Source organism: Tauraco erythrolophus, chromosome 21 (assembly GCF_009769465.1).
Source record: "Tauraco erythrolophus isolate bTauEry1 chromosome 21, bTauEry1.pri, whole genome shotgun sequence".
Taxonomy (NCBI): Eukaryota; Metazoa; Chordata; class Aves; order Musophagiformes; family Musophagidae; genus Tauraco; species Tauraco erythrolophus.
The window spans coordinates 5,393,976-5,419,203 of record NC_141485.1 but is presented as its reverse complement, the minus strand read 5'-3'; the positions used below and the strand labels follow the sequence as shown (position 1 = coordinate 5,419,203).

The following is a 25,228-nucleotide window of genomic DNA, read 5'->3' as shown; positions in this document are numbered from 1 at the left end:
GGTTTGGCTGCTACAGCCACACTGAAAACAGGCAACAAGACATGTGGGGAAGGGGCACGGGCCACCGCAGGGCATCACTGACACTGTGGGGAGTATGGGACACACACAGGAGACAACCTCTTTCACAGTGTCACTCAGTGCAGCAAAGCCACTGGCCATAAGAGGAAGGGGGACCAAGCGAGGCAGGGGCTTCTGCAGTGCCTGCCGGGCATCCCCCAGCCAGCACAGCCACTGGTCACCACCTCCCGGCCATGGCACCAGCCTCAGCAGCGCTGGTCCCCGGTCAGCTGACACCGCAGTGCCCTGCCCGGCCCCTCTCACTCATGGCTTTAGTAGTTGTGGGGGTCGAGATGCACCACGGCACTCGGGGACAGCAGCCTCAGGGGTTTTACCGCCCTGTCAGAGGATGGAGTGGCTTTGGCACAACGCTACTTTTTGGCATTCCTAGTGGTGGGACCTCGCCAAGCCTGGCTCAGACCAGGGCTGAGTTGGGCTCCCCCCACCAACGCTCCATCAGCTCCCCCTGGAGCTCTCCTACCTCCAGATTCCAGAAAAAAAAACATGCTGGAGGAAAGGCAGCACGGGAGAGGGCAGCGATGGCAGCACCCACTGGCAGTGCCTGATTGTCACCCTCCCAGGGCTGTGACTGCCACCTCCGGGAAGCTCAGCCTGGGCAGGACTGTTGGCACTGCAGGGGCTCTGGGGGCGAGACACACTCAGAGGAGGAAAGCCAGCCACAAAAAGAGCTTGTGGGCAGAGGCAGGGGCCGGGCAGTGCCCATGAGGGTGGCTGCGGGAGGGCAGGGAGCCCCGGAGAGGTGGGTCCTGGCTGTTCTCTTCCTGCAGCTCCACGCTCCGCGTCCTGCCCGAGCCTCTGCTCGGAGCTCTGGGCAGCTGCCCGCGGACAGAGAACAGCAAGGCACTGGGACTGCAACACCAGACAAGCTGCCAGTCGTAACTGTGGATCAGATCCAAACCCCGGCCCGGTACAACTGGCAGGTAGTTACAAAACAAATCCCCTCCCACCCTTGGTAATAAAAAGAGCAGCTGATCGGACATGCAGCTTTCTGGCCCTACAAAATAAGGCACCAGAGCTTAAAAACGAAACTCCAATTGTCTTTGATATAAAAGGAATTCCCACGTGTCGAAGGCAGTTGATGTCTGAGTGCATAACAGGGAGTGATCTTCACTAGCTTTGGGATGGCCGGCCTCACGCCTGGGCGCCGGTGGCTTTCTGGATCAGGGGAATCTGCAGGAGGGGAAGAGAGAAGCTGTCAGGGCTGGAGGAGCGGGAGGCAGGGAGCTGCCTGCACTCTGTGGCAGGGCAGGGCTGGGGAAGAAGCTCCCTAGGAGGAGCCTGAAAGCTTTCAGGCAAGTCCTTGTGCCCTAAGAGCTGCAGGAATTGCCAGCTGCCGGCACCCGACTCACCTTGGTGAGATCCACGCCAGTGATGGCGCGCACGGAGGCAGGGATCTCGGCCAGCAGACGGTTCACTTCGGACGTTGTGTTGCTGCTCTCTCCGCTGAGAATAACGATCTCATCCACTTTGGAGAGGGGAGCAGCCACCTTGGCAGCGATCTGGGGAGGCAGGGAAGGAGGGAGGATGAGCAGAAAGTCAAGGAGCTGCTCACCAGCCCGCTGGCCAAGCTCGTGGGGCCTCTCTGTGCCCTCAGGAGACATGGCCCAGCCTGGGAACTCTCCACCACTTGCCCAGAGAGGGGGAAAGCTGCTCCCTCCTCACCTCCGGCAGCGCATCCAGCACTAGAGCCAGCTGGGCAGCTTCTCCGTACTGCTGGAGCGCTTCAGCCTTCAGCTTCATCCCCTCGGCCTCCGCCATCCCGATGGCCTCAATCACAAAAGCCTCCGCTTCTCCGATCCTGCGGATCTTTTCTGCCTCCGCCTGAGCCATGAGGACTTGCTTCACCCTGGAAAGGGAAACCGAGCCCTCCAGCTGCCCAGATCCCTGCAGCGTACCCAGCACTGCTTCCCCCCTCTCCGTCAGCCACATGCCCGCCCCATAGAGAGCCCATGAGCTGGGTCTTGGTGCAGCACCCGCTGCACTTTGCTCCCACCTCACCCCAGCCCAGCGTGCAGCCGGGCTCAGGGCTGGACCCGGTCACGGGCTCACTCACTTCTCGCCCTCGGCAATCTGCTGGATACGGTAAGCTTCGGCCTCAGCTGGCCGCTTCACAGTGGCTATGAGCTCCTTCTCCATCCGGATGACCTCCTTCTCTTCGACGTCGATCTGCTTCTTACGCTGCACCACCTCGATTTCAATTTCCTCCTGGCGAATCTTCTGCTGCTCCCGGGCACTCTGGAGCTCATAGGCCAGCTGGGCCTCCGCAGTCTGCATGTGGGAGAGACGAGAAGAGGGGTCTTGGCCATCATCTCCTGCACGCAGACATACGGACCCTTGACAGGCCCTGAAAACAAATGTGGCTCCTGCTCTGGACCAAACCTCTATCAGAGGTGATGTCCCTATCCTCAGAGCTGCACTTGCTGTCCTTCCCTGCACGCTCTTCTCACAGCATTTGAGCCCAGCCAGCTCTATATTCAGCTTGGATGACCCTTCCCATCCTTCCACCTCCTCCTAGTCCACCTAACGGTTGCAGACAGGACAGGAGAGGAATCTGTTGCAAGGCGCATGCACCGTGACATAGAAACCTCCACCTCCAGCTCTCCTAACACAGGCAGGGGAGGAAGCTGGACAGTCCCAGAGCTACCACCACCATCACGAACCAGCCAGGAACAGTTGTGGGCTGTCGGATACCTCTCACCTTAATGTTGACCTCCTCACTGAAGGCAGCTTTCTGCAATTCAAAAGCCCGTCTGGAATCTGCTATTTTGGTATCTGCCATGAACTTGACATCCAGCATTTCCTTCTTGCACTCTGCTTCCTGCAGAGAGGCAACAGAGAGCAGAGCTCCAGGGTGTGCAGCTGGAGCAAAACAGGCTGCTTTGGGGAAGCCCAGCACATCTCCAAACTCACTCGAATGCCAGCATCTCGCTCTGCTTCTGCCACACCGATGTCTGCATCCCGCCGGACGGCCGCAGTCTGAGTCTTTCCCAGGGAGCTCAGGTAATCCACTTTATCATAGACATCCTGGAGAGGGGAAGATAAGTCATAAACACATCAAATAAGCGACTCCATCTTGCTCTCCTCCCGTTGAAGCTCAGAGCAACCATGTGAGCAGTTAGATCGGGGTCAGAAAGAGCCGTGCCGGCTCGCTGCCAAACAGAAACAGGCGTAACAGGGAGAGGCAGGCTCTCCCAACATCTTCCCTCCAACTCCCTGGAGGCTCAGTTATCAGCGAGCTCTCTCCACGACCTGAGCCGTGTTTACGGAGGCAGCTAACTGGGTGCTCTTCGCCCAGCTGCCTGGATACAGGACACGCTGCGGCGGCTGTCATGGAAACTCCAGGAAGGCTGGGACAGGCTGTCAGCTGGAGCCTTTCAGGCAGCTGCAGCAGAGGAGCTGGGGCCAGGCTCTGTCCTGCTGCTTCTACAGCGCTGCCACGTGCCCCGTATCACAGCACCCTGTGTCTGGGCGCACCTTGATGGTGAAGCTCAGGATCTCGATGCCCATGCGACCTACGTCGGGAGCTGCCACCTCCCGCACCAGCTTGGCAAACTGATCCCTGTCCTGGTAGATCTGCTCCACTGTCAGGGTACCTGCAGAGAGAAGGAAGGCAAAGCATTTTATTTGGAACAAGTCACGCAACATCCTCGTTGCCCCTAATCTCTTCAGGTCTGGGCACAAGGGCGTAATCCTCTGCCCAGACCCTGCAGTGCAGATGGATGTCTTTGTCTTGTAAGCACAACCACCACACACACCTGTAACCCGCAGGGACTCAGACATCTCTTCGTGCAGGCACTGAAAACTCACTTATCACAACACCCAGCAGCACAGCAGGAGCTGCTGTAGGGGAGGAACAATCTAAGATGCCACCTCTGCAGTCAGCAGAGGAAGCACCCATCGTGTCTGCTGCAGTGGCACCAATACTGCTAAGACCAGCCAGCAGAGAAGGGAGAAACCTACTCAAGATGCCTTCAAGAGCGCGAGCCCCTCCGCACCTAGGATAGAGCGCAGATGTCCCTCCAGCGTCTGAAGGACCACGTTCTTCACATCCTGCACGTTCTTCCCCAAGAACTGCTCACAGGCCACAGCCAGGAGCTCCTTCTCGGTCATTATCTTCACCTAGAGACAGGAGACAAAACCAAAGGGACTGAAGGTGTCTGTCCAAAGAGGGACAGGCACCCAACAGCAGCAGCAGCAGCAGAAGCAGCAGTACCACCACCAGGCTGCCAGGCCCCTGTGCTACCGATGCTCCAAGGGACCGTGCTGAGCTGTCACCACGCTGAGCCAGGCCACCAGACCAGCCAGCGAGCCCTGCTCACTGCTGCTGGGCAGAGCCCTGCTGCAGGCACGTATGGCAGCACCAGTGCCCGGGGTAGACACCTCTCCAAACCCTGACCGCAGCTCAACGTGGAGAGGTGCTCCCTGCAGCCATCTATCCCATGGCAGTGGCCACTGGGTGACGCAGGGACAGAGCCTGGCCCTACGAGTCCCACCTGATGAAAACCCTACCAAAGCGCCCTGAACTACCAGCTACCACACCAATACCAGACCTGGGAGGAGAGGACTTTCTGTTGCTACCTCTGGCCAAAAGCCATTTCGTTACCTTTCTCTTCCTCCTTCTTCACTATAAATAATTTTTCTGACATGGGAAAGGCAGAGAACAAGGAAGAGTCTGACATGCCCAAGGAGCAGTTTGGGAACAGAGGCTCCATTCAGTGTTCCCTGCAAGGAGAGATGAGAGGAAATGGCCATAGTACAATGGTTGGTCCTGCTCGTGGCTGGGAGCTCCCAGCCGCCCTTTGTGGTGACCCCAGTGTGCCACGGTCCAGAGTCGGTTGTCCCGCTCCACACAGTCTGGTAACGATCCTGAGAGGTGGGACACAGCCGCCCCAGCGCTGTTTTCACCTCCCACAGTCAGAGCCAGATGTAAAAGCATCCCCAGATCCAGACAAGCCGGGGTCTTAAGATGGTCCTGCTGGTCATTGGGCTGCTTTTTAAGGGCAAGGTGGGTTAAAAATCCCTATAGAATATGTTAGGTGGAGAATAGTGGAGATGTGCTCGTAGAGCTCTATAGCATTCAGCTATGAGGACCTACAACCCACCAAGGCGACAGCTCCTGGTGGCCAGGTCCAGACTGAGGGTGCAGGCAAAGCTGGACACAGGGGTGTCTGTGTGTGGCAGTACCAGAGAAGGGAGCAGGGTCTTACCAGTGCCTCTGGGTGCTTAGCGGGTCCCACAGCACCCTCTCATGGAGACACCGGGGCTGGGCAGTGCCTCCTGTCCCAGGAGATGCCGGTGGCACCCTGCGTCCTGCCCCATGGGCCGTGGCTGGACCTGCTGCTACCTGCGATGCCAGCATGGTCCTGTCTCAGAGACCTCAGAAGCTTCAGGTGCTGCACAGGGGCCCTCCGAGGGTCCCAATGCACGATCCTGATGGGTTCATAGCCTGCAGACCTCACCCTGCCACCTATGACATCACTTTTTCAGGGTTGAACTGCTGGCAAAAGCAACACAACTATTTCTTGAGCAAGCCTGATGTGATAGCCCGTGAGTCTGAAAAAATCCTGCAGCTGAACCTCCGGAGCTGAACAGCAGCACCCGGCACCGGCACTGCCAGAGAGCAGGACAACTGGGACTGGTCACCACCTTCTAAGGGGACCAGAGGCAGACCATGTCAGACATGACAAGCTGACCAAGACTCAGCTGCTGCAACCCTACCTCTAGTAACGTGAACACCAGCCTGGGCTAAACCTCCTACCTTTGCTCCTCAGGCTGGGTCTCTGAATCAAAATGAATCTCAGGAAATCGTGGCCATCCTCTTCTGCTTTCTCTGGGCTCCTTTCGGGGCCAGGCTACCGTGGTTTCATGTCCCTGCACCCCGGGCCAGCAGTGTGCACTTTCTACACAAGAGGGAGTTGGGAGAGCTGCTCATGCAGCTGCACCCGGCAGCGTGAGCCCTGCGCAAGGCTCATCTCGCAGCAAACGGGAGATTTTTGCAAATACCAAAGCCAATTAGACTCAGCAGAAACGTTTACGGTGCGCATCTGCCAGCAATTCCACCTCTCTGAACGATCCCCACGCTTTGGGAGCTACGGAGACGACAGTCAGAGCATGGAGCGGGATGTTCATTAAGAGAGTCCCTGCGGTACTTAGCAGGAACAAGGAATGATTCTGCCTCTGTGAACAGAGCCAGCCAGCAGCCTGCCGGCACCGGGAAACCGGGACAGCCCGGAGGAGCCTGGCTATCCGCTGGATACGGATGTCAACCTACAAAGCAAAGGTTGCAAAAAACACACCGGAGTGGAGCAATTTGCGCTCAGCTCGTTCCCAGCATTTCAGACAGGGCACTGAGACACTTCGTGCTTCTCCGAATGTCGTGCACATCAGAGGGAGAGTTTAGCTCCAGGAAATCAGAGAGCTGCTATAAAACCATCCCTTCTGGAGGATCGATACCGCCTCATCCAGCTCCAGCCAGCTGCAATCACAGCGAGGGGTGAGCAGAGACAATCTAATTAGCTCGAGGCTTAGAAAAACGGTCCGGAGGGATACGAAGCCCAGCGTGGCCTAAGGCAGCAGCATCCCAGTGCACCCCGAGCACCCAGCCAAGGCAGGAAGGAGGCTACCGGTGAGTACTCATGACATCTCTCTTCATAAAAAGAATAGCATCCTATGCACATTAAGCACTTCTATTATTACAACAAACATTTTAAAAGCTGCTTCTCTAGTAATAATGTTTTTTTTTTCCTTTTTTTGCACAAGCTCTTAAAAGAAAAACAAACGTCTGCCTCAAAAGTACTTCTGCAAAATTAAAGTAACCTCTGCCACACGCGTCCCCAACTGCCTCGAGCCACTTTCTGAACAGCAGTTCCTTGCATCTCACAAGCCTAAACCTTTAGAATTAGTTGACAGTGAAAAGAAACGAACGGTGCGAAGAGAGAGTAACACAAATGAGATGAACTGAGACCTGCATTTTTAAAGCAAGGTGCCTGGTGACCCAGCCTTCTGCTAGCACACACCACCCAGCCCAGATCTTTTTTCAGACAATGGAAGGATGTCCCAAACTAGACCAAAAAGGGAATGCTGGTTACACAGAAATACCTTTTCCAAATACAGGAGGAGACGCCTACAGCTTTACGAAACGTGTGGGGAGACATGGGTGCATGCATTTTGCCAACCATGCAAAGATCACTGTGGTTATGTGACACATTAGCAACTAAATGGATGAAAAGAACTGAAAAATTGAAAACAGGGATGCTGGTTCACCCCAATTAGAGCCAGAATGAGCCCAAGTTGCTGGCTCCCGTGCCGATATTCTTGCACACAGCCACGTTCCCCAGCAGTATTAGGGTGACAGATTATCTGCTGTTGAGTCACAGTTGTGCTCAGCTCTTCTGCCACGTGCGACAACCCAGAAACCACTCCTGGCTGAATCCATATCCTCAGTTACGCACAGACAGAGCACACAGCTCCTCTGCAATGTCAGTTCAGAGCAAGTCAATGAACCCAGGGAGGAATCCGCTGCTCTGGAAAGCACTGGGTGAAATCTGTCAAGCACTTGGTCTCAAAAGGGCTGCAGCAGCCACGGTGTCCTTCCCCGAGGGGAGCCTTTTGGCGCACGTGGGATTTTGGTCACACCACCGCGTCACTCAGCAGCTCCCCTTGGCTCTGCTGCTCACCGCAGGGAACGTGGCAGTCACCTCTCCTGTAACAACAGCGCTGATGTGCCTTGGACACACAGTGACCACAGCCTTGTGTGCACTGAGAACCACTATCTTGGTTTTATACACCCAGAACGAGCCGTCAGGAGCAATTTTCAATCAAAGCATCCAGCTGCCTACTCGGGCAGTGAAAGTCTGTCGAAAATTAACATTTTCCTCTAGCATCTTCCCCAAGGCAAGACCTGGTTATCAGGCCAGACGCTGTACCAGGGCAGCAGACCCCAGAGTCTAAGAAATGCAGGTGTTTAAGTGTGCTATCACAAGCAGCAAGAGCAGGTTTTCATGTAGGAAGAAAGCTTGAGAGAATCAAAATCCAATTCAAGTCAGAAATTTTACACACAAATTTTAGTGCCTGGAGGGACCAAGTTCATTCTTTAAGCTTTAACTCACCGTGAAGAATTACAAGGTCCTCGTGTTAGTAATAATAATCCAAAGCAACGTCATGCTCAGTATCATATCAGGAGTGAATGGCTCAGTCCTACAGGGTCACACACAGCTTCGAGGGCACCGCGGTACATCAGCGTTTCACAAACGGATCAGGTCACCCCCACACATCTCATTTGCCATGCAGACAAATGAGACACCAGAAAAAACAGGAATGATTTTGAGAAGTCACAACCCCCTTTACAACACAGGGCATGCGGTAGTGTGTTCGAACCAACGAGGACAACATGGTTTTGTACAAGAATTTGTTTTGGAGCGGTTGGCTTCTGTTCCTGGACAACAGTAACCTCTTAAGGGGGAAAACCAGACGTAAGTTAGAGACATGCATTCCTGAAATGATGTTTTGGAGTTACTGTACCTGTGCCACACCTGTGACAGTTAAAGCTACCCCCTCCGCCGTCTCTACGTCCTCACACCTGGGCTGTAACGTCATTATCTCTAGGGAAATCCTGCCAAAAAACGTAAAATATTTGCACGTTTCCAGGTAACACACACTCAGCTCTTCCCTTTGCATCTCCTGCCCCGGGCTACCTGCTGCACTCATTACAGGTAATGTAGGACAGGCGCACTCAGCCAAGGGACTACGCCTGTGACTGGCGACAGACAAGTCCCTTTGGCCAAGAAAGAGATTTTCAGATAACGCTTAAAGGCAATTTATCGGCAGAGAAAGGCTGGGAGCCAGACTGGAAATGATACCGTGACCCTTTCCCTTCTGCTGGGCTAGCCAGGTGGCCAGAAGCTACCAGCTTTGGGACTCCAAAGGGTCCTCTGTCAGAGGCTCGCTGTGCCACGCGGCCCAGCGCTGGGGCAGCACGTGCTCTCGCTGGCTGGTGTCACTGGTTTAAAAGCACAGCATGGACCTGGGACGCTCCCACCCGCCCCACGTTGCCACCCCTGCAGAAGCCCTGGTGCTTGGCAAAACCTGGTGCTGATGCTGCAAGAAGCAGCCCTGCCTTTGCCCCTCACTGGGTTAGCATTAACACTGCCCTACCCCCGACCCGGTTCACCTCTCCCTCTATTCTTCCTACGTCCCGTGACTCAAAGGCAGATAGAAGGGAGTCTCCAGCTCTTCAGGGCCATATGGCATCAGTCATCCAGGAACAGATCCTGCAGCTCCACAGCTTTCTCAATCACCCAAGGTAGACTCGAGGTACTTTGGCCAGACCAGGCGATCTGCAGGTCGTCATTTGGTAAAACAAGAGACATGCTTGGTCATGGCAGGTTCTGCTTCAGGAAGCAAAGCCTGGCTCTCGTGTCCGCCGTAACAAAGCCGGGAAGGCACTGGGAGTCAGGACGGGGAGCCACAGGGCAGAGAGCTTGTGTCAGTGAACGTTAGGTCAAACATCTGAACCACGAAGGGGCTGCGCTGGGCTGCTGCGTGCATGCTGAGTCGCTCCAGGATTGGCTGGAGGTGCTGAAACATATCTCTGCAAGTTCATGCCTGCCTCGGCCACCGTCCTAATTAAACTGGCACGCAAGCCGGGAGCTGATAAAACAGATCCTGCTGTCCAGGATGCACACAGGCATTTTTTTGTCACATGCCTTCACAGCTTTCATCAGCTAGCGCAGGGTTTTAGCCTTCTGAAGACCTAATCTATATGTTGAATTTAGTTCCAATACCGTGCTGCTTCTTAGCTGGCAAATCACAGGGATGTTTGGTAATTACTGTTACACTGGTTCATAACTGCTTGCAGAGCAAACGCCAGCCCTGTATGTTGCATCTCACCCGAGGTCTCTATGCTGTATTTTCAAACGTGACAACATCCACAGCAGGCACTGTTTCCAGGCGGAGGAAGAAGGGCTGAGTGGAAACCTATATCCAAAAGTGGAGAGCCAAATACAGTTGCAATTTCCCCACAAGTGTACAGGTTTCCTTTTGAAACGGCACAAAACCTGCCTTCCCCTTTACCCCAAATCCTGTACAGAACCCAATCTGGCCTGGTTGTGGTTCCACACAATGCCCTTCTGCTCTCCACCAAGCACACAATGGAAACAGTGCTGTCGAGGAAAGGGTTACAGCTGGAGCAAGTGTCTGCAGCGTTATCAGAAGGAGCCAGTACAGCAATGCTGAATTTGGAATTTGCCAAATATGCTTCTGTCTGCATTACCTATAAACCGTGGAGTGCGCCCCAGGGCAAGTGCCAGAGAAGGGGAAGGAGAGGAGGGTATTGAGATTTCAACCATCCCGTTAGAAAACCGTTAGTTTTTATGTTATCCTGCTGCTGCTGCTGCTGTTGCTGCTGCTGCTCAAACAGAGGAATAAACAGTTAGACACGACGTTAGGAAGCTGGTGGATTATTACCTGTGCAACCCCTGTTACGTACAGTGGGACCCCCTCCGACGTCTCAATATTCTCACAGCGACAGAGGATGGTCATAACCTCCAAAGACAGTCTGAGCAGCAAGGAATAAGGGTAGGACAGCAAATATACAAAGCAGTTACCAGAGAGTAAGACACCGATTGCAAAGGACAGACGAGACTTTCAGGTTTCAGCTTTTCCCTGTTCAGTTTGCCTTTCTCCTGCTGCCCGCTCTGAGGCCTCCGTAACACTGGGCCAGACCAGCTTCCCTCGTCATGGCAGGGAGTTTACAGCATCCAGCTGCTCCTTTTAATGAGGATAAACAGGCTCGGGGCTCTTCTCCACCCTACGTCCCATAAGTCACCGCAGATGAAACTGAATCGTGTATCCCACCTGGACTGCCATCCTGGAGTCAGCTGGAATTCTCTGTTGGAGTGATCATCACGTATAGAAAATATCTTTTTTTGTAATACTTCTATGCCAACATTTAAGAGAGACAGAAAAATGAAAATGTCAGGGACCTGGTTACCCAACCCTGGCTAATGATGAGACAAGGTGCTTCCAAGTGCTGTCCTGGGAAGCTGAATAACACCATTTGGTTCCCCCAGAGGCATGTGAGACTGAGCTGCCTCTCTCACTGCTTTTATTTCTGACCCTTAAACATGTACGGGATTTTTTTAATATTTTTTTTTTTTGCCCAGTCCTCAAGGTTGCAGCAGGATAAGAGCCCAGCACCCTGCCAGCTCTAGCTGTTCCTTTTGTTCCCAGGTTAGTGCTACCTGGCGGGATGCTGCTGACAGCAACACAATTGCTGCTGTCTCTCCTGCTTTCAGCACTGGCAGTTCCAGAAAGATGTCCTAATTTCAGAGGAGGAAATCTGCCTCACTCTTCATGTTAATGCAGCAGGCTCCATCTGTGGCATGGCTTATGGTATTTGGGAAAGGCTCTGTTCCCTAAAGGAGAATTAAGGTCCATATCCCATGGCATGAACCAGGGGTATAGATCTTAAAAGATTTGTTTGGGTGCTGGCAGTCCTGTCTGAGCCCCGCTCGTGAAATAACGCACCAACCAACCTCTATCATACGACAGCTTATCCTGGCAAGCAGTTCTTGGCCCCGGACTCAGCCTTTGCTTAACTGAATAAGTCAGCCTCCCGAATACATCTGTTATCTCCTGCACGTGGCAGGTCAAGGTCCTGTGCTGTTCTCTGGGCTTCTCGCACAAGAGGAGGAGTATAAACCATTTCTTTAAATCAACAGTTCCCCCAATGAGATGCTTCACAAAAATTTGGGAATGAAGCTTGTCTGGATCAAACGCAGTTCTTAAGCGCTGCGCTCACAGCCGGAGCTTTCCTTCCCCTCCCACCTCGTACAGGCATCACTGGAAAGCCTGGGCTAAAGCAGCAGGTGTGGTGTTAGCTGAGACCTCTTCATGCACGCGGAGCACTACGGCAGGCTCTCGTAGCAAACCCAGCCACCTGGAAGAGGACCTGAGAGGTGTCGTGAGCCAGCTGCCAGCAGCAGCCAGGACCCCTTCGAGTGAGGCGAGCTGCCTGACCCCCAGGTGAACAGCAGCTACGGTGGTGTGTCATCTGCAGAGCCAGGGCAGCTTCATGCTCACTTTGTCTGCTGGTGGCAACACAGGAACAGGGAAAAGAAGTGGCAAGATCAGGCAGTAAGGATTAACTACAACCTCTGACCATCACTCAGTGTGAAAACCTTAAAGTCACGTCTTTATCCTTTTTCCCTATTATTTTTTACACAGATGGAGGAAATCTGCATTGGTGAGTGTGAGGGAGGTGTTAGGAGAGAGTAACATTCCCCCAGATCCTAAAGACAAAGAGCTACATTAGCAGGACAGCAGCACTATCACAGCGTGTTAGTTCAGAGACCAGCACGGTAAGAACAGCAAGCAAAATCCACGGCTGAGGAAAGGGAGAGAAAGGAAATCCCGTGATTTTACATAGGAACACAGTCTGCTCCCAAGGTGAAAGCAGTCAGCGCATCTTTAAAAAGGAGACCTGAGGAGCAGGAGGGGGCACTGGCCCACTGCATGCCACAAACGTCTTTGTTACTGGGTGAGGGTTTGGGCCATGCTGGGCAGAACTCAGCTCCTCTCATGACCTCACGGATGAGCCAGCCCGGTGATCCCACTGCCCACTGCAAAGGCAGCTGAGGAGAGCAGGGCTCTCTCCTTCCCCAGCACAGGTTAACACACGCTGATGACTCAGGCCACAGCGCTCTCAGCTTGGTGGGCTTTAGGTAACTAAAAAAATAACCAAAAAGAAAAAAAACTCCGATCTGACTGCCTTGAGTGTGAGAAGAGGTGTGGACAGAGAGGCCATTTTAAAAGTACTTCACCGGAAAGAATTTCTTCTTTGTCTTTTGCACTGTGATACCCAGGTGTGCCCACGCAGCTAGTTGGCACAGAACTCCCCTACTCTGTGTCTACCCCAGGACATAAAAGTCCTCTGGGTTTTATTTTGCACATGATCATTTGCAGTCAGGTAAGCCTGAAATGACAGGGTTATCTCCTGCAGGGTCCTCAGCCCCACCACTCAAAGCAGAGGACAGCTGCACAGTTGTGAGTGATCCTACCCTCCTCACACTTCAAGGCATGAAACAGGGCACAAAACAGGGCACGCGTTGCTCCTTCCAGCTACTCACAGTGCTGTACGCACGGCAGCCTTCCTTCGAAGGACCAGCAGCTGGTCACAGCCAAAGGCAGCGGGCTGGGCTGATGCTCATCCATGATTTCATACGCAGTGCCCAGGCCCATCTTCCTAAAGATGCTGTTGACAGCCCCACTGGGATGGCTTTACCTAACTCATACTCCAAAACCAAAAATAACAGGGGTCTCCTTACCTTTGGGTGTCAGTGATGCACCACCAAGCCCAGGCCCAGCCTCCGTATACATACTGCTTTACATCAGAGCCGCAGCAGCCACCTGCAGCACAGCAGAAAGCACAGAAACGGAGGGTTACACACATGCACTTTGCTCTCAGCCAGGAAAAAACCTGCACCCGGACTGAGTCACGATCAGAACAACTTCACAACCAGCCTGCCCAGCCTCCGGGTGCTGAGGAAAGGGCATCCCGGGGGTCATCGGCTCCCCCAGCCCCTTGGCGCAGGGGAAGCACCTCGGCTCGGCCATGTTACAGCAACCAGTGCTACCAAGACAAGCTCTGCAACATGACCCAGAAGAATTCAAGTATGCTTGCAGTGTCTGATAAATAATGGACACAAAAAGTTCTTTCCAAGATCCACAGCAGCCCTGGAACACCCTTCGGTCAGCCATAAGGCAGCCAGCCATCGGGGAACCCAACGCTCTCCTCACCTCCACAGGCTTCACACAGCAAGTTTCCAAAGAAAACTTTTTTTTAGAATTGTCTTCTAAGATTGGAAAATAATATTTGTAATACTTCAATATGACGAACAATAATACACAGAAAGTGACTGTATTTCAAACCAGGATTTTATTTTAGGTTTGTTAAGCAGTTTAAGCACTTTTAGCAGACAGAATCGTAAGCACATGTTTCAATATCTTTAACTGTGATGCACCAGCTCCATCCTGGAAAGCCATGTAACAAATCCATCTCCTTTCCCTCACTCACACTGCAAACCAGCCTTAAAACCGTCAAAAAGCTACCAGGTCAGCGTTGGAGGAGTGGAGAACCCTTGAGCTTTCCAAAAACATCTCCTGGCTCTGGCTCATGCAAACACTGCTGTTCCTGAGCCTTTCATGGTCCATCACAGAGCTGGCTGCGCCCAGAATTGATGCAGCCTCTAGAACTCCTCTGACACATTTAAAATTTGACCCCAGCGAATCCAGAAGATGCTGTCTGGACTTTCACATCTTAGATTCAAGGAATAACAACGCCTGTTACCTTCCAAGCGAGCGCCCTGCCAGCGACCAGCCCTAGGTTTCATGCCTAGCAAGGGAGGAGCTCTGCAGCTCCCCGGCTTGGACCAGGACGTCTGTTATCCATAATCACCATAATGACAGCAGCACCGAGTGCCTCAGCAAGGGAAGCGCTGTGGCAACGTACAGTCTCAGCCCTGTGGGACATATCCACGCAGGCGAGACAGAGCCAGCGCCAAGGAGGAACAGGCACTAGGGGAGGACAGCGTGGCTGCAACGCTGCCGGAGCTTTGCGGCCGCGGCAGGGCAAAGGGAGAACTGCGAAGCCGGCAGGCGGCAGCCGCAGAAGACAGTCCTTTCAAGATGATGTCTGCTGCAATAGGTCAAAACGAAGAAGCAAAGGCAGCACGTATCCAAGTCCCTCCTCAAGTCTTTGGCCATCATCTGCTATCAGCTAAAGATTCCATCTGCTTCACTGGCTTCCACACAATCAGTTATAAACCAGCGGACTGGCCCTCACTCTTCACCCTCTGATTTCAGTAGAGAGTAAATACAAATGGGAGATGGAGTTACACACTTTTTCAGGTCTCCTGTGCTCCACGGCCCCAAGGAATGTTCTCCCACCTCCGAGACAGCCTCTGGACAGCTTCTTCCTGTAGCTGGACGACTCTTTCACTCAGGCAAAGAGTTACAGAAGCTGATGATACAATGTCCTGCACTATATTAGCTGCAACGCCTTTTAGCATTTCTTGGAAGACGTGAGCCTAGTTAGCTCAGCCTTTTAGCCAGGCCGTTGTTTTCCAAGAACAGGAAGGGAGGTGTTCCTGGCAGTCAGGAAAAGCAGCTCTGCATGGAAAGGTATTTTATTTCACAGGGTCTATGTAGTCTTTAACTTCTCCATTGAACTTCTGGTAACTGTTTCATAATAACGTAGTGAGTAAACTCTGCACCCGAAACCCACTGTTGTTACAAGCCTCTCCGCACACAGATGTTTCCTTTCTTCTGCAGGAAACGCAAGGAAACACCTTATTTAGTACCACACCATGCTTACCTCCCAGCACTGCACAACACTGCTACACAGCAGAGTTTATTAAGCTAGATTATATGTCAAAAAAGCGTTCAAGACATATGAAAAAGAAACAGGGAAAACTAACACATTAAACAGGAGCGGGATGCCAGATGGCTGCTTTCATGCAAGCCGGACGTCTGAGCACAGCAGAGCTCCGTCCTGGTAACACAAGTCAGATGAGCTGAATGCTCATTTTCCATTACAGTCCTGCAGCCTCTTTCCCAAGTCTCAGAAAACAAGTGAAAACGGAACCCACAAAGTGAAATCTTTGCAAGGCTGAAGAATAAACCCTCTTGCACAATGAGATTTGGCAGAGAAATTGCCTTTTCCAGCTATAATACACCCACTGTTCTAGCAGCCTGGGTCTCACAGCCGCTTGGCCATCACTTCCACAAACATCCACCGTGTCTCTTCCGGGGCAGTGTACAGCGGCCAGGCACGCTACAAACGGAGGATTCATAGCCGGGAAGCTGCCATCCAGCTTGGCCTCTTTCCAGACGAATGGGACCCATGTTCAAACAAGGATTCCCAGAGCCAGGAGAAAGCACATCGTCTGTTTCGGGTTGGGTTTTTTTTTTTTTTTTTCTTGGTTTAATGAAATGAGATTAATAGCTTTGGAGTTTGTAGATAAATGGAGCTCTCAGCAGATGCAGGAAGTTGCTGCCCGGATGGACGGGACGCAAGGAAGAACAGGAGCCCCAACAGTTACGGGGACACGGGGCTCAAAACATCAAAGCTGGGACGATTTGAGGTGGTGAGCAAGCTCTGTGTGTTTGTTCTCCCAAGGTAATCCGAAGCAATGAGCTTGTGTTCTGGCGGGAAGTGGTGAGCGTTCAGAAATCAGGCTGTGGTAAACAGGTTGCTACCATCACTCCATAACTGTGTTCCTTCCCAGAGGCTGCCACAGGCTGAGGACAACAACAGAGAAGACACCGCTGCCTTCACCCACACAGAGCGAGCTGCCACTTCACACCTCAGCTCAGGGCAATTTGGTGCTGGATTCTCCTCCTCTGGGAGGACCCACAGCCAAAGCTGGGAATAAACAGCTTGGTCCAGTTGGAGAGAAGCTGGGTTTGTTAGAGAAATGGCCCTGTGCTGGGAAATGTCACGGGGTGCTAACAAGCAAGTGCAGAAAGACAAGGGGAAAATCGATAATCGAAACCAGTTACTGACAAAAGACACAATGGAGAGAAGGGGGCGAAGGCAAACATAACGAAACTCACGTAACAAAGCAGGGTCTAGACCAAAATCAGTGTCTGGTTCATAGGCCCTGCTGTGCATGTAAATTAGGCTCTGTCCACACACAGAAATGGCACAAAGTTAACAAAAATTAGTTTTAAAAGATGCAGGGTTCCGAGTTGAATCCATAAAATCCTTTGACAGTCACTACAGCAGACGAAAGCAGATCATGCTGGCTAGCTTGTTTCCGATGTAATCTGTATCAAAATGACTCATTTTAAGATACGAGTATCAGTATTACGGATTAAAAACACACATTAACTCATCTTGTAAACCAAAACCCAGAGATGGCAAAACCCACAACACAGTTGTATGACAGAACGACACAGATACTACCTCTGAATTCCTCCTGGAAACCAAATGGAAAGCGCTGAGGCTATTCTGCCCACCTCTCTCCCCTGCTGCGCTTTCTGACGAGCAATTTTCTAAGTCTTCGAGATTTCACGAGTACCTGACAAGGGAAGCCTTGAGCCCCACCACCTGCAAAAAGCTGAAGAACTACCTCCTGAGAAGGAAACACCACGAGGAGCTGCAAGAGTTGCCTCTCGTGCAAGTGGTGAATAGCTGCATTGAGCACCGGCAATCTCATGCTACAGATATGGAACAAGCTGCGATGCTCCACTCTGAACACCAACCACTGAGCATCACGAGCAGCATGAAACCGACCACTGGGAAAGATTTTTGGCTAGCCAAAATGAAGAACCTAACCGCACAGGAGCACGCAGTTAAACCTGGCAGAAGACAATCAGTGCCGTTAGAAGTTTTCTGCGCGGCTTGCCTGGCGTGAGAGGTAAAACATCCCCGTCTCAACCCTGGGGATGGTTTTGAACCCCGGCTCTGAAGGCACAAACACAGAAACGGGCAAAACCTCACGTGAAACCCAGCTGAAGCTACCCACTCCTTCCCACAAACTCCTACTGCTTTTGAGGCTGAAGAAGCAGATGGCAACTAGCCAGTATCACAGTCCTATCACTGGAAGGGGAGGGACCACCCCGATGCCACCAGCCCCACCACGAGTGTTAGGTCTCAGATGGCTCTTGCTGCTCACCATGTCCTTCTGCAGGACACGGCCTGGACCTTCTCCTCCCGTTCCATTTTCATGCAATTGACTATTCTCACCTAAGTGTAGTTCTCTGCATTTCTCACTGAACTGCATCGTATTTCTTCCAGACCACTCTGCCAATCTGCTGAGTTCATTTTGATTATAATCCAGCTCTTCAAAGCTCTCGCATCCATTCCCAGCTCAGTACCGTCTGCAAATTCAATAAGCACATTCTTGATTCCATTATCCACGTCAAACCAAGGAATTTACTTGATAAATCCTTTCGGCTGAACAGTGAGCCACTGCCAAGTTCCCTGGCAATGATTTTCTAGGCAGCCTCATATTAATTTTATAGTATCTGAGAAACCAGTTTCTCCTTGCACTCTGGACTGTAGGCCTCTTTCAGGAAGGGCTTGCAGAGAGCCTCAAGATGGTTTTTTTTCAGGCATTCAAAGCTTAGAGAAGTCCCGTAAAACCAGCACATTCATGTGTGAGTCATCAAAATCATGACCAGTTCCCCTTGCAGGAACAAGAAGGATGCAGTAACGGTATGTGAGAGCTTATAGCAGTTCCGGAAGGGTTAACTACCCCGACTGCTGGGGTGCGGCAGGAATGTTTGCACAAAACTGGGATTAACCACTAGCTCTTCTTTTCCTTTGACAGGACCAAAGGGTGCTGTACTGAAGTCTGAGAAACTGGGCTGGACTGCATTTCCCAAGCTGGCTTCTGAGAAATCGTTAAGAGTACATAACACGCCTTAGTAAAGTGTACAATAGGAGTACAGTATCTGCTGCTGCTCCTCATCCCCTTGAGCGCTAACTCACCCGAGAGGGAGGTCAGATTAGCTGGGCACAGCTCATACACAGCAAATACGTGTAGTTGTTGTCTTCTAAGCATTTACAAAGAATGTATTTGTTTCAGTATTCTCCTCAGAAATAAAACTGGGTTGACTGGGCTGCAACTCACTTGACTTTTTTTCCTCCTGTCACATCCTGAACCTTTGCTGAGGCAGCAGTTTATTCTGACCCAGAAACACTCTGGGCTGTGCCAACCTGCCCCTGTCACCTATCTCAAGGTGCTCACCTCGAAGCTTCTCTGGCTGCTGGACCGTTGCTGCGTGTTGTCACTCTGCAGCCCCCGACAGCCAGAAGGAAAACGGCCCAAGGGTAGAGATCCGGCAACACTATTTACTTACAGTCACTGTAAGATGAAAGCAGCTATTATAAATTACATCTCCTGATTATGAGACTCTGCAGAAATATTATAGCGTTGTATTTCAAAATGAGCGGATCAATCCTTAGCCATGAAAGCTGCTTTCAACCAGACTGTAACCCAAAACCAGCACTATGCACCTGAGACAACCCATTTAGCTGGTGGGAACATTCAGATATCAGGATGAACAGGTACTTTATGTATCTCCCTGAAAACTCAACTGGCTCCAGCCACGCTTGGAGAAGACTCAGTGATGGGCCTGGCACTTGCCAAAGCCTCCTCAGAGCTCACACCAAACCTCAGCGGGAGGCTCGCAGCAATGTTACCCTCCAGCAAAGTCCGACCCACAGTCCAGAGAGACCACCATCACCTCCGTAGGGCTCTGTGGAGCATGCTCACAAAGCCTGGGCTCTACATTTCACAGATGGATTGGCTAAGCGAGCACAGTTTCTTAGGACATTGGCGTTACTCAGCAGGGGAAGGAGGAGAGTGCCAGCGGAAATGCTGACCCATGCCCAGGAAGCAGCTTCCCAAATAAGGCTCCTGCACACATGGACGTTCCCAAGGCACGGCCTTCAGCACCGGAGGAACTCGAGAGTCTCTCAAGAAAGCGAACAGAACGTACACCACTTCTCAGAAACAAACCCACACGTCAGGGGAGGCGTGTGACCGAGCTTCCTTCAAGAAGCACGGGCTAAATTTGCAATAAAGAAAACTTTCAATTAGCTTTGTGATTTGGAGGCGCCTTCCTGCAAAGCAAAGTCTTTCAAATGACAGTTGTACGACAGTAATTCAAGACTGCAAGCCAAAAGCCTGCTTTTAATACTATTTGCTGTTGGTTTATTCTTCCCTTTCCCTGCCCTCCCCAAATCCGACCTAATATCAAGCAAATAAATGCTGGCCTGCAAGATCCTCTTTGCTTTTCCCTGAAGTGACATAGCTCAGGTGCCTGGAACTACAACTGCTTGTAGTTACACGCCTCCAACTCAAGACTTGGCACACACTCTGCACGTAAGTACGGAGGAGCTGCAGGGCTGCTGCGTGGCTCTGCAGAGCTCCCACAACCTCTTGGGCTGTCCCGAAGCTCAGAGACCACACTCTCAGGAGACAGCAAACGTTTCCAGACCATACTGGGCAGCAGCAGAGGAAAGCCTCGTCTAGTGGCAGCACTGGACCCAATTCTGACTCGCAGAGCTTGGCATGATTTGCACGCCCTTCCCAGAACACAGCTGTACATCGAGGAGTGCCCTCAGCTCACTGCTCCCAGCTGCGGGAAAGCGTAATGCCTGGAACCGCAAGCAGATGCCAATTCCTGCTGGCTCGTCATGCAAGCCGTGTTTTGTAAACTTCAGAGCTGAGCAGCGGTGAAACCAAACGGCATCCTGGCACACCTGGAGCACGTCTCCTTGGCTCCTCCTGCCGGACGTGGCATTTCACAAAGCGGCGCTGATTTTGGCAGGGGTCTCCTTGGAGGGAAGCGCAGCATGGGCTCTAGATGCCAGCTGGGAACCGCAGAGATGTGCAGAAGACCAGGACACACTGCTGCTTCAGGAAGTTGGTGGGTGTGGTTTCTAACTCCTCAGAAGCAGCCGCCAGAGCGGGCATACTTGTTTCCAAAACCGCAGCCTGCTTCTGGCATCTCCTCAGTAATTGCTGTAACAGGTCTGTTATTCGAGAGAGATGAACCGATAACAGACCAGCCAGAAGCAAGTGGCACAGCCCGCTGGAAGCTTCGGCTCCAAAGACATAACAAGGCAGTTTCACACGCACAGCAGCACTGTGATCATGGCACATCCTTGATGCTCACACACGTTTTCTCTGTCTGAGCACCACAGCACCTGCCACAAAACCAGTCCAGCATTGACAGAAAGGACAGAACGAGACTTAGGACGCATGAAGTGACCAACATCTGTGTCTCACCTGCTTATTACCCTCCATTTGGCCACAGCTTGTCACACAGGAGTGGAGCATCCAGCCCTTACTGCAAGCCGTTACATCACCTAATGGTAATTAAGTCCTGCCCACATGCAGCCTGGTCTATGCCAAAGTGCACCCTGGAGCTCTGGCAGAGTATTGGCGCAGCCACAGGTTGAAATGGACACAAGGGATTTCACTGCTGCTTTATTTAATCCGAAACAAGCAGCTCACCTGCTGACAACATTCCATCTACCTGGTGGGCACCAACACTACCGAGAGGCCAGGCAACACGCCAGTAACGAAGGAGCCATAAGATACGACGGATGAAAAGGGCACCCCAGGGACAAGTCCACGGTGCTCCGCACCCAGCTGCCCTCTCTGCCCCAGTGGGATGCTCCCATCCCGCTCCAGCTTCCTAGGAAAGCCAACCTGCCCCCAAGAACAGGACGGCTTCTTAGCAATCCAAGCCAAAGGCTGTTGGCAGCGACCCAGAGCCTGGCAGTCTTGCTGGTGCCATTGCCTTGGCATCACCCGAACGCAGCACCAGCAGCGCCGGGGCGTGCTGCAGGCACCACAGCCTCACCCACCGCTCTCTGCGCCATGGGGACCCCACCCCGGAGCCCCGGGGTCCATACAGCAGGCAGCTCCCTGCTGTCCCAGGGCACCCGCTTGGCAGGGATGCTCCCAGCACCCACCCACAGCAGGACACTCCCTGAACAACACCACCACCAGGTCCCCTCGTGACAGGGACCCCCTCCCAGTGCCCCCTCAAGGAGAGGCCTCCCCCCACAACACCTCAGTGCTCCTTTAGGGGACACCTCCCCCATCACAGCACACTCTGCAGCACCCCCAAACACCTCCTCCCCTCCAGGCAAGGACCCTCCCCAGTGCCTCAGAGCCCCTCCATGACAGGGACAACCCCCCCGAGCACCTCCCAGCGCCCCCCCCCCCATCGCAGGGCCCCCCCTCAGTGCCCCAGAGCTCCCTCTGAGGACAGGCTCACACCCCCCCCCCCCAGACCCCATGACAAGGACCCCCCTAACCCCTCGGGGTCCCCTCACACTCAGGACCCCCCCAACTTCCCCCGGGGCCCCCCCCTCGCAGACCCCATTACCGAGACCCCCCCCACCCCCTCAGGGCGCCCCCAGTGACACGGACCCCCCCCTCAGCCCCCGCGAGGCTCCGCCCGTACCTGACACCACCAGCGCCTCGTTGGGCCCCACCGTGTGGCAGTTCCCCATCGCGCCCCCACCGCCACCGCCCCGCCGCCCGCTCCCACAACCCCCCGCGCAGCCCGGCCCCGCCCCCGAGCCTCCAACGTCACGGGCGCGACCCGCGGGCGCAGCCATCTTAGGAAGGTCAGATCAGCGCCGCGCCGCACCCCGCGGGCGGGGCCGGGCCTCCCGCTCACGCCGCCACGTCGGGTGCGGCGCACGGGGCAGCGCACGCGCACTGCAGCGCGGGTGCGCCGCTGGTTGCGGGGAGGCGCGAGGCGCGCGCGCTGCTGCGCATGCGCGAAGGCGGGCCTGTTTCCCCCCCCCCCCCCCCCCCCCCCCCCCCCAACATGGCCGCCGTCTCCTCACACCTCTCCGTTTGGCACCAGAGCTGCGGCAGGAGCTGAGGGGCGGCTCCCTCCCTTCCGCCGCCATCACTTTTATTGCACGACAGCGCCAGGGGCTGGCGAGGGGCTCCCCCGAGCCGCCCCCAGCCCCACCAGCCTCTCGCTGGCCTCCCAGAGCGCCCCGGCCAGCCGGTCGTCGCGGGCCGGTGGCCACGGCTCCTGCGGGCGGCAGTCGTCGAAGTAGCGGCCGCTGAAGCGCTCGAGGCCCTCCTGCGTGGCGCAGTGCAGGGAGGTGCGGGCGCCCTCGGCCGCGTCGCGGAAGAAGAGCCAGGCCAGCGGCCGGATGAGCGGCTTCAGCCAGAGCGGCGCGTGGCGGAACAGCTCCGTGTCGACGAACCCTGGGGCGAGGGGAAGCAGCCGTGTCGCACCCCGGTTGCCGGCGGGGAATGGCCCACGCGGGAGCCGGTTGCTTCGCTGCAAGAAATGGAAGTGGCCGCGCCAGGGCGGCCTTTGCACGGGCAGCTCTGCTGTGGCCTTCCCTGGGGGTGCTGCCCGTGCCCCATCCGGCCTCCCAGTGTGGCTGGTGGTGCGTGGCTCAGTGGTGCACGGTGCTCCGTGCAAGAAAGACACTCTGTGCAAGGGCGCACTGTGCGAGGGGGCACATCGTTCAAAGAGACGTGCTGTGCAATGTGGTGTTTCATGCAAAGGGTGCACTGTGCAACAGGTGCGCTGTGCAAAAAGTGCGTCATGCAAAGCCTGCATCGTGCAAACGGATGATCCATGCAAAGGGATGCTCTGTGCAAAGGGAGACGCCATGCAAAGCACGTGTAAGGGGATGCTCCATGTGCAGGAATTCTCTGTGCAAAGGCTGCACCGTGCAAAGGCAGAGCTCTGTGCGCAGGGCTGCTCCCTGCAAAGTGTGCGCCACCCAGAACACACCCCACGCAAAGGGACACCCTGCGCAAAGGGACACCCCATGCAAATGCTGACGGTGAGTCCCCCCGTCCCGCCATGCCCAAAGCTGGGTCCCTACCTGGGTGCACGGCATAGCACGTCACCTGGGTGCCCTGCAGGCGCGTGGCCAGCTCGCGGGCGTGCAGCACGTTGGCCAGTTTGCTGTCGCAGTAGTCCCGGAAGGTCGATAGCGGCCCGGGGGGCGGGTGGCCAAGGGCATCGAGGCGCAGGCGGCCAGCGCAGTGGGCGCGGGAGGCGATGATGACGATGCGACTGGGCGCGCAGCTCTGCAGCCGTGCCAGCAGCAGCTGGGTCAGCAGGAAATGGCCCAGGTGGTTCACCTGGAAGGAGAGGCTGAAGCCGTCCTCCGTCGTGCCCCCGGCGCTCACCCCTGCAAAGGAGGCAATGGCAGCCCACGGTGGGCGCTCCGGGGGGTGAAGGGGGGACAGGGGGTCCCGGCGCTCACCCGCGTTGTTGATGAGGAGGTGCAGGTGGGGCTCCTGGCGCAGGAAGGCGCTGGCGAAGGCTCGCACCGAGCGCAGGCTGGCCAGGTCCAGCTGCATGAACCGCACCTCCGCGTTCCCCGTCTCCTGTGGGCACAGTGCAGCCTGGGACGGGGCCGGGGTAGGGGTGCCCTGCTCGGGGTGGGGGTACCCTGCTTGGGGTAGGGGTGCCCTGCTCGGGGTGGGGGCTGGATCGGGCAAGGAGGATGTGCTGGGAGCTGGATGGGGCTCAGGGTGAGGGGGGCTGCAAGGTGCTGTGGGGCTGCACTGTGTTAGGTGTGGGTGGGGGTGCCCCGTGCCAGGGCTGGTGGTGCCCATGCCTAGGGGTGCTCCCGAGGGTGCCCCTGGGGATGTCCCATGGGGGAGCCCTGGGGGTGCCCCTGGGGTGCCCAGGATGTGCCATGGGGGTCTCCTGGAGTTGCTCATAGGGGTGTCCTGGGGATGCCCGTGCGATGCCCAGGGATGTCCCATGGGGGTGCCTGAGGGGTGCCCCTGGGGTGCTGGGGGGGCCGTGTGCCACGGGGGTGTGCTGCGGGCACCCACGCAGTGTCCGGGGTGCCCCATGGGGGTGTCCCGGGTGTGCCCGGCGGTGTCGGTGCCCCGGCGCTCACCGTGCGGATGCGGCGGGCGGCCGCCTCCCCCCTCGAGGCGCTGCGGGCCGCCAGCACCACGCGGGCCCCGCCGCGGGCGAGCTCCAGCGCCGTGGCCGCCCCGATGCCGCCGCTTCCCCCTGCGGAGCCGAGCAAAGCGCTGAGCGCGGGCCGGGCCCTACCGGGGCCGGTCCCGGGGCCGCGCCCGGCGCTCACCGGTGACGATGGCGGTGCGGCCGCGGAGCTCGGGGCGGGCGAGGGGCGGCGGGACGCGGCGCAGCCCGTGGCGGAGCAGCGTGTAGACGGCCAGCAGCAGCCCGGCGCCCAGCAGCACCCACCCCATCCCGCCGCCGTGTCCCGGGAGCCGGCCCCCGCCTCCCCGGGGCGGGAGGGAGGACGGGGGCAAGGGGCGGAGCGCCCGGGAGCGGCTGGCGGGGCCTCGACGGAAGGAATTCGCGGCCCCGGGTCGGAGCAGGGGGAGGGATCGGGGGGACCCGGGTGCGGGGCGGCGCGGCCTCCAAACTGCCTCCTTCGCCGCAAGCCCGGAGCACCCAGAGGTGACTGCTGCGCGGCCCGGTGCCCCAAGGGAGAGGGCGAGGGGTGCACACCGTCACCCCCAGACCCAGCGCACCCCCTGTCTTGCCCAGAGAGGCAGCAGATGCCCCATCCCTGGAAACATCCCCTATCTGGTGGAGCTGACAATGTCCCTGCACGTTGCAAGGGGGGCTGGACTAAATGACC

General features: G+C 55.3%; 2 protein-coding genes across 9 annotated transcripts; both read right to left on the bottom strand.

The window, feature by feature from the left end:
• Positions 1-1,094: 1,094 nt before the first annotated feature.
• On the bottom strand, positions 1,095-22,123 carry FLOT2 (flotillin 2). 8 transcript variants are annotated; one of them, XM_086624731.1, is made up of 12 exons: positions 22,072-22,110; positions 21,111-21,308; positions 13,404-13,485; positions 8,599-8,689; positions 4,074-4,197; positions 3,553-3,671; positions 2,989-3,102; positions 2,777-2,896; positions 2,132-2,346; positions 1,741-1,924; positions 1,428-1,577; positions 1,095-1,248 (listed from the first exon to the last, which is right to left on the bottom strand). In XM_086624731.1, exons 2-12 carry the CDS (start codon positions 21,121-21,123, stop codon positions 1,210-1,212), a joined length of 1,251 nt encoding a protein of 416 aa, XP_086480857.1. In that variant the 5' UTR covers positions 21,124-21,308; positions 22,072-22,110; the 3' UTR covers positions 1,095-1,209. The 8 variants fall into 8 exon arrangements, with proteins under 8 accessions (XP_086480857.1, XP_086480856.1, XP_086480855.1 ...); XM_086624730.1 differs by lacking the exons at positions 8,599-8,689; positions 21,111-21,308 and adding an exon at positions 10,543-10,633 and having other exon boundaries at positions 22,072-22,123; XM_086624729.1 differs by lacking the exon at positions 21,111-21,308 and having other exon boundaries at positions 22,072-22,123.
• Positions 22,124-22,533: 410 nt separating this feature from the next.
• On the bottom strand, positions 22,534-24,830 carry DHRS13 (dehydrogenase/reductase 13). Its single transcript, XM_086624870.1, has 5 exons — positions 24,704-24,830; positions 24,509-24,627; positions 23,861-23,984; positions 23,474-23,785; positions 22,534-22,838 (listed from the first exon to the last, which is right to left on the bottom strand). Exons 1-5 carry the CDS (start codon positions 24,828-24,830, stop codon positions 22,534-22,536), a joined length of 987 nt encoding a protein of 328 aa, XP_086480996.1.
• Positions 24,831-25,228: the final 398 nt, after the last annotated feature.

Coding starts and splice junctions, on each gene's coding strand:
- FLOT2 (XM_086624730.1), bottom strand. CDS start 22,120: ATGGGGAACTGCCACACGGTGGGGCCCAACGAGGCGCTGGTGGTGTCA. Junction 1,578..1,740: donor TGCTGGATGCGCTGCCGGAG/GTGAGGAGGGAG, acceptor CTGCCTCCCCAG/ATCGCTGCCAAGGTGGCTGC. Junction 1,249..1,427: donor CTGGCGTGGATCTCACCAAG/GTGAGTCGGGTG, acceptor CCCCTCCTGCAG/ATTCCCCTGATCCAGAAAGC.
- DHRS13 (XM_086624870.1), bottom strand. CDS start 24,830: ATGGGGTGGGTGCTGCTGGGCGCCGGGCTGCTGCTGGCCGTCTACACG. Junction 23,985..24,508: donor CCGCCCGCCGCATCCGCACG/GTGAGCGCCGGG, acceptor CTGTGCCCACAG/GAGACGGGGAACGCGGAGGT. Junction 22,839..23,473: donor GTGCTATGCCGTGCACCCAG/GTAGGGACCCAG, acceptor CCCTCGCCCCAG/GGTTCGTCGACACGGAGCTG.